The sequence below is a fragment of the Scyliorhinus canicula genome, chromosome 2 (genome assembly GCF_902713615.1).
Source record: "Scyliorhinus canicula chromosome 2, sScyCan1.1, whole genome shotgun sequence".
NCBI classification, from domain to species: domain Eukaryota; kingdom Metazoa; phylum Chordata; class Chondrichthyes; order Carcharhiniformes; family Scyliorhinidae; genus Scyliorhinus; species Scyliorhinus canicula.
The window spans coordinates 205,185,006-205,202,643 of record NC_052147.1 but is presented as its reverse complement, the minus strand read 5'-3'; the positions used below and the strand labels follow the sequence as shown (position 1 = coordinate 205,202,643).

The window sequence follows — 17,638 nt, the reverse complement described above, 5'->3', positions numbered from 1 at the left end:
TAATTTGCTTTTATCCAGTGTTAACCACTTTGTTACCATGCTGCGCACAAATCATTTATATAAAGCACAAACAGCAAGGGCACCAACACTGATCCCTGCAGGACCCCACTGGACACAGTCTTTCAGTCAGAAAAACACCCCTTGACCATCACCCTCTGCTTCCTGCCACTCAGCCAATTTTGGATCCAATTCGCCAAATTTCTTGGGATCCCATGGGCTCTTACCTTCGCCATCAATCTCCTATGTGGGACATTATCACAAGCCTTGCTGAAGTCCAAGTAGACTATGTCAAATGCATTTCTCTTATCTTCACAACTCTTGGAAAAGTTCAGTTGACCTCCACTAAACAAAACCATGCTGGCTGTTCTTCATTATCTTGATTCTAATCCTAAATGCAGACAAATTCAATTCCTTAGAATTGCTTCCAATAGTTTCCCAACCTTGAGGTTAGACTGACTGGCATGTAGTTTCCTGGTTTATCCGTTCCTCCCTTCTTGAATAATGGTACCACAGTCCTCCAGCACTTCTTCTATGACCAGAGGAATTGAAAATTATTGTCAGCACCCCTGATATTTTCTCCCTTGCCTCATTCAGCAGCCTGGGATATATTTCACTTGGCCCTGGTGATTTGCCTACTTTCAAGCCTGCCAGACCACTCAGAACCTCCTCTCTGTCTGTGTGAATACCTTCAATTTTATTATAGTCTTCTCCCGGTCCCTACTCTTTTCTTAGTTATTCTTTTATGTACTTGTAAAACAACGTAGGATTTTTCTTTATTTTACTTGCCTTCCCCTTTTTGCTCTCTGCATTTCCTTTTTAAGTTCCCTCTTGCACATTCTATACGCCTCTAGGGCTTCTGCTCTTTTGACCCACGATATCTGCCATAAGCCTCCCTTTTTCACCTTATCCAATGCTGTGTAACTATCAATATCCAGGGTTCACTGGATTTGTTGGACCCACCCTTATTCTTGATTGGATCATATTGGTCCTGCACTCACCCTATTTCCTTCTTGAATGCGTCCCACTGTTCTGTCACGGATTTACCTCAAAGTGTCTGCTCCCAGTACACTCTGGCCAACTCATATCTGATATTATTAAAATTGGCTTTTCCCCAGTTTAGAACGTTGCTCTCAGAACTAACGTTGTCCTTTTCCATAACAATCTTAAATGTAATGGAGTTATGATCACTGTCTGCAAATGCTCCCACACTGATACTTCAAACACTTGGCCAGCTTTGTTACTGAAAATTCAAACACTTGGCCAGCTTTGTTACGAAAAATTAAGTCCAGGACCACCCTCTCTCTTGTAGGTTCTTCTATATACTGGCTTAAAAATGTCTCCTGGATGCATTTTAAGAATTCTGCTCCCTCTAAACCTTTCACACTATGGCTACCCCAGTTAATATTGGGGGAAGTTAAAATCCCCCACTATCATTACCCTATTACTTTTACACTTCTCTGAAATTTGCCTACATATGTACTCTTCTACTTCTCTTGGACTGTTAGGGAGCCTATAGAATACTCACAACAACGTGATTGCTCCTTTTTGTTTTTTACGTTCCATCCATATGACTTCAGCTGAAGAGTGTTCTAAGATGTCGGCCCTCCTTACTGGTGTAGATGATTCCCTGATCAAAATTGCAACATCCTCTCCTCTTTTACCTCCTTTCCTATCTGAAGATTCTGTATCCTGGAATATTGAGCTGCCAATCCTGCCCCTCTCTCAACCATGTCTCAGCGACAGCAATAACATCATATCCCTATGTTTCAATTTGGGCCCTCGATTCATTTGCCTTGTTCATCAGACTCCTTTCATTAAAAATACCATCCAAGTTTGACAAACACCCTTGTGACTTGACTGGTCTGGACATTCTATGCCTTTCTGACTCCCCTGATGTGTCCTCTAATTTTGGCTGTGCATCTATCTCTGCTGAACATTCTCTCGGGATCCCAGGCTTCTGTCAAGTTAGTTTAAACCCTAACAGCACTAGCAAACCTCCCTGCAAGGACACTGGTCACATTTCATTTCAGGTGCATACTATCCGCCTTGTACAGGTCCCACCAGACCAAGAAATCTAAAGCCCTCCCTCCTGCCCCAATTTCTCCAGCCACGCATTCAACTGGTTTAACCTCCTAGTTCTACACTCACTAGCACGTGGCACTGGAAGTAATCCAGACCTTCTGGGTCTTGTTTCTTAATCTATTTCCTAGCTCCCTAAATTCTGCTTTCAGGACCTCATCCCTTATTCTGCCAATATCGTTGGTACCAATATGTCCCACAGTATCAGTCTATTTGCCCTCCCACTTCAGTATACCCTGCAGCCATTCAGTAACATGCCTGACCCTGGCACCAGGGAGGCAACATACCATCCTGGAGTCCCTTTTGCAGCAACACAAATGCCTGTCAATTCCCCTTACATTTGAATCCCCTACCACTATAGCCTGACATTCTTCTTCCTCCCATCTTGTGCAGCAGACTCACCCACGGTGCCATGAAGTTGGTTGCCTCTTCATTCCCCTATACAGTCATCTCCCCAGCAGTATCCAAAACGGTATATCTGTCAGAAAGGGAGATGGCCAGAGGACTCGTGCACTTCCTGCCTTCCTCCTGGTGGTCAAGCATGCTCTTTCTGCCTGTTCAATCCTCACCTGCGGTATGACCAACTCAGTGAACGTGTTATCCACATCCTGCTCAGCATCATGGATGCTCTCCCAACGAATCCATCCTCAGCTCCAGCTCCAAAATGCAGTTAGCCAGTAGCTGCAGTTGAACACACTTCCTGTACATCTGGTTACCAGAGACAACTGAAGATTCCATGATTTGCCACACTGTCTATGGCAGTATGTTTTATAGCAGATCAAACCAATTCTGTATCACGTGAAATTACTTTTTTAAACATTTCTTCAGTCATTAACAGATTTACACAGTATGCTGTAGATGGACTCCTATCTCATCCCTTTAAAGTCAGCCTTACCTAAATTTAGAATTTTAGTAGTTGTTCAGAATTCCTTCCTTTCAAACACTCTGATGAGCTAAATCATAGTATCACTATTCAAAAATAATCACTACATTTCTGACAATCTATATCAAAGTTAAGATACTCCATTCAAATCTTTGATACATGCTTGCCTAATCACAGCATTTGTAGCAACTATCGCTTCACAGATACTATCAGAGGTTCTGTACACAACTCCTACAACAGTCCAAAATCCTTTTCTATTTCTTAATTCTACTCCCAAGTCTCCAGCACCTGTTTACCTCTCGATACGTCCTCACTCATAATTGAAATTATTTTCTCTTTAAATAGATTTTAAGGAAAATTCTGAGGACAGATGTGGGAAGGCAGGTGGGTTAAAAAGTTAATAATGGAAAGATGGAAATGAAAGCTGCGACATCGTTTTTAAGCTCATGAAGCAAGATTGTGCCTTGAGTTTGGCACAGATTTTTGATTGGACAAGGAATGGTTGTATTTTGTAGCTAGCAAGTTAGTAGAGGCACTGTGCTTAATATTTTATGAAAACTTGATTTTAGTGTTGAGCTTGAAGATTTTGATTGAACATTCAAAATGTTTATAGGGCTGGCCATATAAAAAGCTATTCAAATCTAGCTCCCTGTTGGGAGGCAATGCATTTTACATGCATTTACTTTCTGCTCAGAAATTACTGTTGCAGAGAAAATAATGAAACAGAGTTTTCCTTAAATTCCTAATCAAATTGAAGACATCATTATTTCAATAAATAAATCTTTGGATCATATTAAAATCAGATCTAAGCCCTGCGCATCCAGTCATGAATGGTGGTGGACAATTAAACAACTCACTGGAGGAGGAGGTTCCGTAAATATCCCCATCCTCAATGATGGAGGAGCTCAGCACATCAGTGCAAAAGACAAGACTGAGGCATTTGCAACAATCTTCAGCCTGGAACTTCCAGTGGCAGCCATGGAGGAGTAGGTCGCATATTTGATAGCTCCCGCCTGTGACAGACATTTGGACAATTATTCCCCATTTTTAAACTACACCGAGCGACGAGGCAAGGATGCTCCCTCTCCCTGTTACTGTTTGTTCTGGCCATAGAGCCATTGGCCATGGCATTTAGAGCCTCTCAGAACTGGAAAGGGCTGGGTCGGGGTGGGGGGGGGGACCTGCTCCTGTATATTTCAAACCCGTTGGAGGAATGCGAATTCTGGGGGAATTGGGAATTTTTAACGGTACCTCTGCCGTTCTCGTCGGCCCGATACTCCACATGTCCGGTGATGGTGGCGACTCTGAGAAACTGGGGGCAATGGAGGAGATATGAGAGAGCGGAGGGAGCATCGGTTTGGACCCAGATTTATAATAATCATCGGTTTGTACCGGGTAGGCTGGATGGTGGGTTCCGGAGATGGCAAGGGGCAGGAATTAGAAGGGTGGGGGATCTTTTTATAGACGGGAGCTTTCCCAGCTTGAAAGCCTTGGAAGATAAATTTGAATTGCCTGCAAGGATTGGGTTTAGGTATTTGCAGTCGCGACAGAAGCTGGGTGCACCTTGTACGATGGGTTTCAAGATGCCCTCGATGTGGCCAGAGAGGTTCTCACACAGGGTCCCATTGCCTGAAACGATAGGACGGCCTGGTGTGTTGGCCTTGTGTATTTTCGGGAGGCAATCTCCAGACGCAATTCTGCAACTCATCCGCTTCATTCTAGATCACAACGTCTTCACCTTTGACAACAAATTCTTCACCCAGATGCATGGAACAGCCATGGGGACCAAATTTGCACCTCAATATGCCAACATCTTCATGCACAAGTTTGAACAAGACTTCCTCACCACACAGGACCTGCAAACGATGTTATACACCAGATACATCGATGACATTTTTTTCCTTTAGACCCACAGCGAAGAATCACTGAAACGACTACACATTGAGATCAATAAATTCCATCCCACCATCAGACTCGCCATGGACTATTCGCCAAATTCTGTTGCATTCTTGGACACACTCATCTCCATCAAGGACGGTCACCTTAGCACTTCGCTTTACCGCAAGCCCACAGACAACCTCACGATGCTCCACTTCTCCAGCTTTCACCCGAAACACATTAAAGAAGCCATCCCCTATGGACAAGCCCTCCGTATACACAGGATCTGCTCAGACGAGGAGGAGCGTAACAGACACCTACAGATGCTGAAAGATGCTCTCGTACGAACGGGATATGGTGCTCGACTCATCAATCGACAGTTCCAACGAGCCACAGCAAAAAACCACACCGACCTCCTCAGAAGACACACACGGGACACCACTGACAGAGTACCCTTCATCGTCCAGTACTTTCCTGGGGCGGAGAAACTACGACATCTACTTCGCAGCCTTCAACACATCATCAATGAAGATGAACATCTTGCCAAGGTCATCCCCACACCCCCACTACTGGCCTTCAAACAACCGCGCAACCTCAAACAAACCATTGTTTGCAGCAAATTACCCAGCCTTCAGAACAGCGACCACGACACCACACAACCCTGCCAGGGCAATCTCTGCAAGACATGCCAGATCATCGACTCGGATACCACCATTACACGTGGTAACACCACCCACCAGGTACACGGCACATACTCGTGCGACTCAACCAATGTAGTCTACCTCTTACGCTGCAGGAAAGGATGTCCCGAAGCGCGGTACATTGGCGAGACCATGCAGACACTGCGACAACGAATGAACGGGCATCGTGCAACAATCACCAGGCAGGAATGTTCCCTTCCAGTTGGGGAACACTTCAGCAGTCAAGGGCATTAAGCCTCTGATCTCCGGGTAAGCGTTCTCCAAGGCGGTCTTCAGGACACGCGACAACGCAGAATTGCCGAGCAAAAACTTATAGCTAAGTTCCGCACGCATGAGTGCGGCCTCAACAGGGATCTTGGATTCATGTCGCATTACATCCACCCCCCACCATCAGGCCTGGACTTGCAAAATCCTACCAACTGTTCGGGCTTGAGACAATTTACACCTCTTTAACCTGTGATTATCCCTCTCCCTGGATCTGTAATGATTTAATTACCTGCAAATGCCTGCATTCGAAGCATAGTCCAGCATCTCTGACTTTGTCTATATAAATGTTTCTGGAACATACCTTGCCATTCACCTGAGGAAGGAGCTGCGCTCCGAAAGCTCGTGTTTGAATCAAACCTGTTGGACTTTAACCTGGTGTTGTAAGACTTCTTACTGTGCTCACCCCAGTCCAACGCCGGCATCTCCACATCACAGATATAGAAAAGCATCAACCAACACAGCGACTAAATACCTACCCTTTTCAATTTCGACAGGAAAAACATCCATTTTTTCCACTCTCTTCTCCAACTCGTATTCTGCTGATGCTGCCACAGGGTCAACTTCCTCATTACGCCTATCATAGTCATCATTTGAGTAGGTACTATAAACCTGAAAAAGATGAAGTAGAGTGACATTGCAAGTATGTTCCACGGAGTCATTTCATATCGAATTAACTAATTTCAGATCCCTCCAATGCTTTCTTACTGTAATTACACTAAGCAGCTTTCCAATTACCAGGATCATGCTATCGGCTAAAAATGCATTAATACTATTCCACAGTCAATTGTTTTCTTTATAATAACCGCCACTATTTAATATAGATATGCAGCACAAGGTACTTCAAATGAATTTCTCTACATGCCTGTTTCAACTCATAAAAAGTGTCAACTTGGCTCATTCCGAACATCAGAGGTTTAAGCCCTAATCAAGGGCTTGCATACGCAATCTAGGTTTATGTTTCAGTGCACTATCAAGGGAGCACTCCATTCTCAACATTGCAGTCTATTCAACCAGCTTATTTGATGGCTGCAAAAATATTCCATGCCACTATACAAAGAAGAGTAAGGAGATGATCTAATTTCCTGGTCAACATTCCTCAAAGTGGCACCATTAAAAAGCAATTAAATAGTCATTGATATCATTTGCTGTTTGTGGGGCTATGCTGGTGCAATTTGATTGCGGTGTTCATCACGCAAGAGGGGCTGGACTTAATAATTTAATATAGTGTAGAACTTTGTGATATACTGACAATGGGTTGAGTTATACAAATGGAAGTACATTTTTTTCTTCCAACTCAACTTTATGATTTGCATTATAATTTGTATATTATTGTAAAAGTACTGAAAATGAGTTCCTATTCTCCACTTATTTACTCCTTTTTCTGGCCTCCAACAGATATAGCAAAACCTAGAATCATCTTTCGCAAGATCTGCTGAAGGTTTAAAGACCTGAAATGTTAAGTTTACCTGCCTCCCTTCACAGACACAGCCTGACATGGCTTATTATTTTCAGCCTTTTCTTAAACATGCATTATTGCCCTTCATGAAATTTTTATGTTGCCAAAATATACATCCTGTCCTTAATACCACAGCTAAATACAATAACCCCTGTGATTGTATTAATCCTTTAATGTTAACAACCCTTTAAAAAAATTAATGTAACTGGATGTGGGCGTCACTTGCCCTTGCAAAGGTGGTGGTTAGCTGTCTTCTTGAACTGCTGAAGTCCGTGGTGTAGGTACACCCACACTGCTATTTTCTTGCACTGACTATAAATTGGCTTACTCAACGGAGCATTTCTTTCCCTTTCTAGCTGTCACAACATACACTGGGATATTTTCAGTGCTTAACCACTACGTCTAGGCTTTTCTTCAATTCACTCGATCACATGTGATTATGTTTCATTTTGTAACCATGTTTTAAAATATTTTTAATACCAAATATTAAACTATCAGCAATTTATCAAGTTGATTATAGAGTTTTGTGGATCTTGATTTTATTCTTACGTTTTAAGCATTCAATTTTCCTACAACCTATTAATCTCGTCCACTAGTTTTTCCACCTAGTTAGTTTGAGCATGATCCCTTCTTAGCTCACTTGTGTCATTTGTCAGTTCAGCACTCCGTCCCTGAATCTGCATTATCCTTTACTAATTTTCCTGGTCAGTTGACCCAACTGCAGCCCACACCCACTGCCCTGCAATGAAAATGCAGTCCCAGGAGGCACTTCACCAGAGATGGGTGGGTTGAGTCAGGAACCTTCCCAAATCCTGCTATCCGCTTCAAAAATGTAAATCAAGGCAAATATCCCCCAAAATATTCTTCAACCAGATTGGTTAGGGAGACACTGTTGTCGGCCCTGTTCACATGGGTCCTGGATCTCCTGTGGAGGGTGCCGTTTGTGCTAGCTTCTTAATAATTACAAGTTCCAATGCAAAAGTCCACAAAGGTCCTTGGGCATTTATAAGTTATCGATGAGCAGTTGGTGTCATTCATTCACCACCAACTGCATAATTTTGACGTAGGTGAGCCAGGAGGGTGGGGAAAGGAGAGATTAGCAAATTAGTTAGCAATCTAATTATTACACAACAGTCAAGACGTAAGGATGTTTTGAGGTTGAGAACACATTTCTTTGCTGTCTTCCAGAGTTTAGGGAAGGACCAGCTTGGATTTATATTGCACCTTTATGTAGGAATATATTCCAAAGCATTTTAAAAGTGCATAATCAGGGAAAGTTGGCACTGATCCATGCAAAGGTATTTGATGAGAAAGTTAAAACAGTTGGGTTTTAAGAAGTCTTAAAGGAAGAGAGATGCGGAGTTGTTTAGGGAAGGAAATTCCAGAGATTAGGGTTCAACTGACACAATTGCCAATGGTGGGGTGAGAAGATTTATTTTTAATAGGGAAGACTGAGCATTGTGGATGAGCAAGGGATTTGGTGATTCAGGTTGTCAAGATTTTGCCATTTAATAGTATATTTCCTGGACTGGATTAACTCCTGGCAATAAAGTGAGACAAGTGAAAAATGTCACAGACGGGAAACATGGAAGAAGAGAATTTAGATTGGCGATGAGAAGGACAAAGAGACACCAACAGTCAGGGGCTTCTTCGTAGGGCACAGACTGGCGACACTGGATGAACTAACGGAGGAATGGGAACTGTCGACAGGACAGGAAATGAGACACCTGCAAATAAAGCACTTCCTCCGCAAAGAGTCACTAGGGTACCCTGGGGCCCCAGAGAATACACTATTAGAGGACCTGATAAATACGAATAGTAAAGATGGGGGACTCTGTGGGAAAATGTATGGACAGCTACTGAACAGAGCCCGAACACCACTGGACAACATCAGACAGAAGTGGGAGGACGAACTGGGGACAGAAGTGGGGTGGGGACTCTGGAGCGAGGCACTGAGCAGAGCCAACTCCACCTCCTCCAGCGCAATGTTCAGACTCATGCAGTTCAAAATGGTGCACAGAGCCCACCTAACCAGAACCCGATTGAGCAGATGAGGTGGAGGACAAATGTGAACGGTGCCAAAGGGGCCCGGCCAACCACACCTGCATGTTTTGGGCTTGTCCAAACTTGCTGAGTTCTGGACAGCCTTCTCCCACGCAATGTCCAAGGTTGTGGGAGTGAGGGTGAAACCATGCCCAAACATGGCAATCTTCGGTGTATCGGAGCAGCCAGAGCTACACATGGGGAAGGGAGCCGACACCCTAGCTTTTGTTTCCCTAGGTCACATGCCAAAGAATCCTGTTCAGCTGGCGATCAGCAGCACCACCCACAGCTGCAGACTGGTTTGCTGACCTTTTGGAATTTCTCCACCTGTATAAGATTAAGTATGCCATCCGAGGGTCGGAGGAAGGCTTCCTAAACGCTTGGGGCAGTTCGCCGACCTGTTCCAGAACCTGTTTAAGGCCAGCAACAATGAATAGATGGGGAAACGGGAAAGTGAGAAAGAAAAGGGGGAGGAAAACAAAAAATAAAGATGGGGGAAACCATAGGAACGCGCAACCCGGGGTGGGGGCGGGAATGAGAAACGGCTGGAGGGCCACAAAAGGGACAATGCTAGAGGGAGAGGAGGCAACCCCCCCCACCCCTCCCCCCCACCCCCCCACCTTCTATCACAGTGGAAACATGCTAAACTCCATCGAGTATAGACCCAGAGTCTTCAACCACTCCTCATATAACAAGTCCTTAATTCCGGGAATCATTCTTGTGAATATCCTCTGGACCCTTACCAAGTCCTTCCTTAGAAACAGGCGCAAAACTGCTCACAATATTCAAAATGGCGTCTGCTTTTGTATTCTAGCACTCATGACATGAATGCTTACATTACATTTGCCTTCCTAACTGCCAATCGAACCTGCACGTGTCTTCCACTGTGAATACGGATGCAAAATATCTATTCAGACCCTCTGCCATTTCTTTGTTCTCTATTACTACTACTCCAGCCTCATTTTCCAGTAGTCCAATGTCCATTCTTGCCTCACTCTTGCCTTTTATATATTGAAAAAAACTCTTGCAATCTTCTTTTATATTACTAGCTAGCTTACCCTCATATTTCATCATCTTCCCTTATTGCTTTTTTAGTTGTATTCTGCTTCCTTTTAAAGGCTTCCCAAGCCTCTGGCTTCCCACTAATCCTTGCCACCTTGTATGTTTTTTTCTTGCTTTTATGCTGTCCTTGACTTCCCTCATCAGCCATGGTTGCCCCATCCTCCCCTTAGTATGTTTCTTCCTCTTTGGTATGAATTTTTGTTGAGCCTCACAAATGACCCCTAAAACGCCCACTATTGCCACTGTCCACTGTCTTCCCTGCTAGGCTCCCATTCCAATCAACTCTGGCCAGCTCCTTCCTTGCGTCTTTGTAGTCACAGCACAGTAGCATAGTGGTTAGCACAATTGCTTCACAGCTCCAGTGTCCCAGGTTCGATTCCCGGCTTGGGTCACTGTCTGTGCAGAGTCTGCACGTTCTCCCCGTGTGCGAGTGGGTTTCCTCCGGGTGCTCTGGTTTCCTCCCACAGTCCAAAGATGGGCAGGTTAGGTGGATTGCCCTCAGTGTCCAAAATTGCCCTTTGTGCTGGGTGGGGTTACTGAGTTAAGGGGATAGGGGGGAGATGTAGGCTTGGGCAGGGTGCTCTTTCCAAGAGCTGGTGCAGACTCGATGGGCCGAATGGCCTCCGTCTGCACTGTAAATTCTATGATCAACCTTTACTTAATTGTAAAACCGTTGCATCGGGTTCCAGCGTCTCCTCTCAAACTGCAGGGTGAATTCTAACATATTGTGTCACTGCCCCTAAGGGTTCCTTTACTTTACCTTATCAAGTCTGCCTCATTACACATCAACTCCAGAATTGCCTGTTCCCTAGTGGGCTCTACCAGAAGTTGCTCCAAAAAAAAAAAATTCTCACAGATAAAGAACAAAGAAAAGTACAGCCTGTGCCGCTCATGACACCCCAACTTAAAAAAAACCTTCTGCCCTTCCTCGGTCCATATCCCTCTATTTCTTCCCTATTCATGTAACCATCCAGATGCCTCTTAAATGTTGCTAGTGTCTGCTTCCACCACATCCTCTGGCAGCGCGTTCCAGGCACCCACCACTCTCTACGTGGAAAAATTTACCCCGCACACCTCCCTTAAACTTTCCCCCTCTCACCTTAAACCTATGTCCCCTTGTAACTGACACTTCCAGCCTTGGAAAAAGCCTCCGACTATCCACCCATTCTACGCCTCTCAATTTTGTAGACCTCTACCAGGTCTCCCCTCTGCCTCCGTCTTTCCAGTGAAAACAATCCTAGTTTATTCAATCTTTCCTCATAGCCAACCTCAAGACCAGGCAACATCCTGGTGAATCTTCTTTGCACTCTTCCAAAGCTTCCACGTCCTTCTGATAATGTGGTGACCAGAATTGTACACAATACTCCAAAATACGAACGGCAACATCTTTTACAGTCGCAATGTTAAGCAAACAAGATAAATACTTATTCAAAACTAGAAAGCTCAGTCTAAATAGATAGAATGCATAGAGTCCCTCCAGTGCAGAAGGAGGCCACTCAGCCCATCGTGTCTGCACCGATCCTCCAAAGGAGCACTCAAGCCATGCTCCCACCCTAGCCCCGTAACCCAGCAACCCCACCTAAGGAGCAATTTAGCATGGCTTAATCCACCCAACCCTTTCCTCCCTGACCGCGGGAGGAAACCCACTCGGTTTCAGGGAGAATGTGCAAACTCTACACAGTCAGCCACCCAAGGTCAGAATCGAACCCAGGCCCTTGGCACTGTGAGGCAGCAGCGCCACAACCATGCCAGCATGCCGCCTGAATATAGATCAATGAAGAGACACAAATGTTAAACATTCTCAATGACTGCTTTCTCCTAGTCTTCACAAAAATAACATGAGCAATATGCCTTGCCCAAAATTAATGACTTTCATATAACTGAAGTGGTAGTAAACAAACCAAGAGAGTGCAATCAAGGAAGCATGATTACAAGACATTGTTGAGCTATAGCTAACCTGGAATTATCAAATTAGGCTGGGTGTCATAAAAGGAAACTTGTTTCATCATCAGCAAATATATTCACCATTCCAGAAATTGCTTTTCTTGGGATCACCTCCAACCTGATTGTCCCAGTCGACCTGCATATTTAGGTCCCTCACAATTGCCTGGTCTTTCTTATATGTCTTTTCTTTCTTCTAATATTTTTTCTGCCCCACATCCGGGGCAAAACCTGTACAAAACTCCCATCAGTCTAAGGTCTTTTTTCCTTTGCAATTCCTCAAATCTACCCACACAGATTCTATTGTAGCCACCTGGGTTGGCCACTTCCCGATTCCAAAATGGAGGTCTGCTAAGAATGCAGGGAAATTCAGCCAGATACAGGAAAACAAGCAGGTACAAGGTTTCCTGTGTATTAGGAATTGCAGAAATCCAGACAGAACTGAAACCAGCAACTATCTGCATATTAATGAGCGATCCCCGGGAACAATTGGAAACATTAAGAGTAATCGAGACCAAACCAGACTCCCCGGCGGCAGTGGGAGCCAGGACAAAGGAAGGCCAACGGGCACATAGGAACCGCCCAGCGATCAGGGAACAGCTCCAGTATTGGAGAGATCGATTCAAATGATCAGAACTTAGTCCAATCAATTGGAACCAGGTACGGAGTCCGCCCAAAAGGGCGCGAAACCCCTGGGGACTATAAAATAGAGTCCCCAAGTTCAGTTCGTTCTTCTTGGCAGGGTCTCTCAGCAGCTCAAAACAACTCTTGACCGTGACTCTCAACAACGAGAGACCTGCCTAGCAGCTGCACCAACCAAATAAGTCTCCAGTCAACGCACGCTACGAGATAGGCGCCCCTAGCTACTAGTCCATACCAGCTTGAAGCCTGCAGACTCAGAATCGAACGAAAGGGAATTCATACCTCTGGTTTAACCCCTTCATTTGCATTCACTGGCTTCTAATTCTGAGACCTCCCAGTTTGTTCAAATGAATGACTGTTACTTGGACTAAACAGCTGGCTTGTAATGCAGAACAATGCCAACTGCGCGGGTTCAATTACCGTACCAGCCTCCCCGAACAGGCGCCGGAATGTTGCGACTAGGGGCTTTTCACAGTAACTTCATTGAAGCCTACTTGAAACAATAAGCGATTATTATTATTGGAGGATAACTTGTTAATCAAACATTGGACATTACTTAAGATTGCCTGATGCCTATCAAAACTAGCTTAATGTCTACATGCGCAGTCTTAGGGGAAAAAATGGTTCACACACTTTGCCATGTTTCATAGCTTGGTGGAGACCTAACTAGAATTGATTAGTTGATTATACAGAGAACAATCCGTTCTTAGTATGGAATACAATGGTTAATTATGAGAAAATGTGGATTCCCAGTTAGGCCACTTCCAATATTTTACTTATTAGCTTAATGTATTAAGCTCGCCCCTATATGAACAAAACTAGAAATAAAACTGGACACTATCAGTAGGCAACACAACCTTCGGGATTCTCAGATTCTGGTCACAGAGAACAGTGTCTATGCCCTCAACTCAACTTTCCCTGATAACAACTACACTTTTCTTTTCCATACCCACCCACCCCCATTTGAATGGCTCCCTGTACCACGCGCTGTTGTCAGTTTACTCATCCTCCTCACAGACAGCGCAAGAATCTCAAACCTGTTGGACAAGGACAGGCCAGCGGCTCCTGCAACCCTAGCTCCCGGATCCCTCGACCTACCTCACCCATAGTCACAGCCTCCTGTCCCTGACCATTGGTCATGTTTGAGATATGTGATAAAGTACCACATATTAGGTTGATAGTAAAATTGAAGCCCACGGAATAAAAAAGACCATGGTAGCATGGATAAATATTGGCTAAGGGGTAGAAAAAAGTTGTGCAGAATGGCAAGGGGATCTGGGATCTTGTAAACAAGACGAGCAATGGCACTTCCCCTTAACCAGAAAAGAATCATGACTAAGACATGCAGAGTTGAAACCAGAAAGCCTCCGTTAAAATAACTTGTTGCCAAGAAAGCAACAAGATAACATTATGAGGAAGGGGTAAAACAAACAAATGTAATTATTTTAACTGGTTAAAACCTCCAATAATTAAAACCTACAGGAATAGGGTTCCATGCTTGTAAAGGTATATTTTCCATGCCAGAGCTTTCTTAGCAGTAATTAAGATTCATCAAGTCATTAAAAATTCACTTATACTTAAATGGATGAGCTGCATCTTATCTTATTAGTGGATACCTCGTAGCGGAGTGCCGCAACATCAGGTCATTGCATATATTTGAATGCAGTGTTTCTCAGTCAGGTACCAAATCTTTGGGAGGAGCAGGGGAACTCACAGAACTTCCTGATTTCCACGATTAACTGAAAATGAAAATCGCTTATTGTCACAAGTAGGCTTCAAATTAAGTTACTGTGAAAAGCCTCTAGTCGCCACATTTTGGCGCCTGTTCGGGGAGGCTGGTACGGGAACTGAACATGTTCCCGTACCAGCCGAAAGTTGCTGTCCGATTTACTCAGTAATGTTGAACACTGTTTTGTGAATTCTGTGGCAAAATTCAGGCTGTTGTGTCTTTGGGCAAATTTACACTTGTGTTTGCATCTACTATTGTGCATTTTATCATGATCACATTAGCCATTGCCACATTTATGTTGCTAAGGATCTTGGCTCCTTCAAATAGTTGCCACAAATAACCCACTTTTGTGTTTTGATATTTCTTGAATATTGCAGTATTGCTCAACCAACAGTATTTTGATTTTGTTAGATGGTGAATAGTTTGTTACTATTCTACCGAGAAGCAGACACTCAAAAATATTTCATTGTACTATCAAGATTATTTTCCCAAAATATACTGGGAATCCATATACTTTTAACATGCTGTTTATGGCCTTACAGGAAGCTACAAAGGAAAAGTATGTAAAAGAAATACACTAGGTCTCAATGTACTGGAATAAACAAAAAGAAAGCAGGACTTCCAGCGGCACCACGTGCTAAACGGCCGTGTACCTGGTGGCTCCCACGCAGGGAAACTTTTATTTGCCCATAAATCACGGTCGGACTTTTGAATACTGTCCCGTGGTCCTGATGCTCGCTGGTATCGGCAATATTTTGTGCATCATCCGGAACGCACGCGGCAAAGAGCAGGAGGGGCATGGAAAAATGGCTGCAAGCAGGCCGCGAAGCAATAAAAAGCGTGGTTGAATGTGCAATGGCGGCCCATAGTCGGCACTTCCGGCCCAATGGTCTCCTGTTCAGTTGGTAGACATTTTAAACTGTTCAGTTCCAGAAACAGAGATTGGAAACCTCTGAAGATCTGGTCACTGATCCGATTCAGGCGGCAGTGGAGAGAGTTGAGCAGTGTTCAGAGGCTCAGGGCTCATCGCTCCAAAAAAAGGAGTCCGTCGGCAACTAAGAGGACCAGCTGGCCTCAGTGGAAGCAGAGCTTTCCTTGATGGCTGACAGCTTCAAAATAAGTATGTGAGAAGGTGGACGAGTTGGAGCATCGAGAACGTTGGCAAAATATCCGAAAAGTGGGTCTGCCGGAGAGGTTGGAGGGCTCGTAAATGCTGTAGAAGCTGATAGGTGAGAAAGTTTCAGCCACCGCCGACTCCCACCCCACCGGGAGATGAATTATGCACACAGAGCGCTGAGAAGTAAGCCAAAGGTGGGTGAGCAATCAATAGCGATAGTGGTACTACTGCACAGTTTCCTGGACAAGGAACAAATTCTGAGGTTGGCCAGGCAGGCGAAGAGGAGCTCATGGGAGCAACGTGTAATCAGAATATAACCCGATTGTGTATTGCAAAGTTTACATCAGGAATGGTCAGATTCATTTCATGTGTCATTGATATTTAAATTTGTTCTTAGTCTTGCATATCGTTTCGATTTCCATACAAAATGGCAATTTCATAACAGCCATCTATCGATACCACCCCGATTTTAATTTCCTGCTTTGTGGTCAGTCCATAGTTAAAAGAGCAGAAGTTTGAACTTTACACAGTACAGATAAGCAATGTTCAATTAAATAATTCATCAGTTTTGAATGGTTATCTGCAGCTTTGCAACAAATCAAAATCCATAGATCAAGTATAAATAGAGATATAGATTTTATTTCCATGTTATGAGAAGGAGCCCATGTTGTGGGCTTTGTAGGCTAGGCCAGCATTTATTGTCCATGATAAGCTGCTGCTGGCTGCTTTCTTGAACTGCTGCAGTCTATGTGGTGTAGGTGCATCCACAGTGCTGTTAGGGAGGGAGTTCCAGGATCTTGACCCAGCAACAGTGAAGGAACGGTGATATATTTCCAAGTCAGGATGGTGAGTGGCTTAGAGGCAAACGTGCAGGTAATGGTGTTACTATATATCTGCTGCCCTTGTCCTTCTAGATCAGTCATTTTCAAAATCGGGGTCGCGACCGGCAAGGGGGTTGCAGGCGGGTGCCACGAGGGTCACAGAGCCATCCATCGGCTGTACCAGATCGCAGGAATTAATGCCACAACAGCCAGCTTTTTAAAATATCAGCTGCGACTGGCTTTAAACATGACGGCCGCAACCGGCTTTCAGAATGCGGGCGTGCTGTGCATGGGTTCCCACTTATCAGTACGCATGCACGGAGTCCAGCAAGAAACACCACCTCCACCTGATGTCAGTGCGCTGACCCAGCAGAAGATTTTTTAAAAATTCAATGCAGTCTTCCTGCCTGAAGCAACAGCAAGAGAACAGGTCATGCGCCCCAAACACTGACATCACGTGCTCTGGGCGCGATTGCGATTTCTCCATTTTGTCAGCAGCAAACAAGCAACAGCACTGTAAAATTTGAAATGGATCATTTAAGAGAGGTCCAGAGACATAAACAGGCCAGAACTAAACCTGCTGGAGAGAGTGGCTCAGGAGAACCCACAGCAGAACAAAGCAGTGGTGATAGGGGCTGTTCAGGAGAGTCCACAATAGGACAGAGCAGTGGTGGTGTGAGCTCCAGGACCTCTGATGAACATAGAACAGTAGAACACAGAACAGGCCCTTCGGCCCTCGATGTTGTGCCGAGCATTGTCCGAAACCAAGATCAAGCTATCCTACTCCCTGTCATTCTGGTGTGCCCCATGTGCTTATCCAATAACTGCTTGAAAGTTCCTAAAGTGTCCAACTCCACTATCACAGCAGGCAGTCCATTCCACACCCTGACCACTCTCCGAGTAAAGAACCTACCTCGGACATCCCTCCTATATCTCCCACCCGGAATCTTATGCCCCCTTGTAACAGCTACATCCACCTGAGGAAATAGTCTCTGAACGTCCACTCTATCTATCCCCCT

The 17,638-nt window shown here is 44.6% G+C and overlaps 1 protein-coding gene across 1 annotated transcript in view; it reads right to left on the bottom strand.

The window, feature by feature from the left end:
- LOC119961901 (neurabin-1-like) overlaps positions 1–17,638 on the bottom strand; it is a 182,302-nt gene that overhangs the window by 103,942 nt on the left and 60,722 nt on the right. Inside the window, 1 exon segment of the mRNA XM_038789410.1 lies at positions 6,285–6,417. Within this exon segment, the coding sequence (XP_038645338.1) occupies positions 6,285–6,417 (133 nt within the window).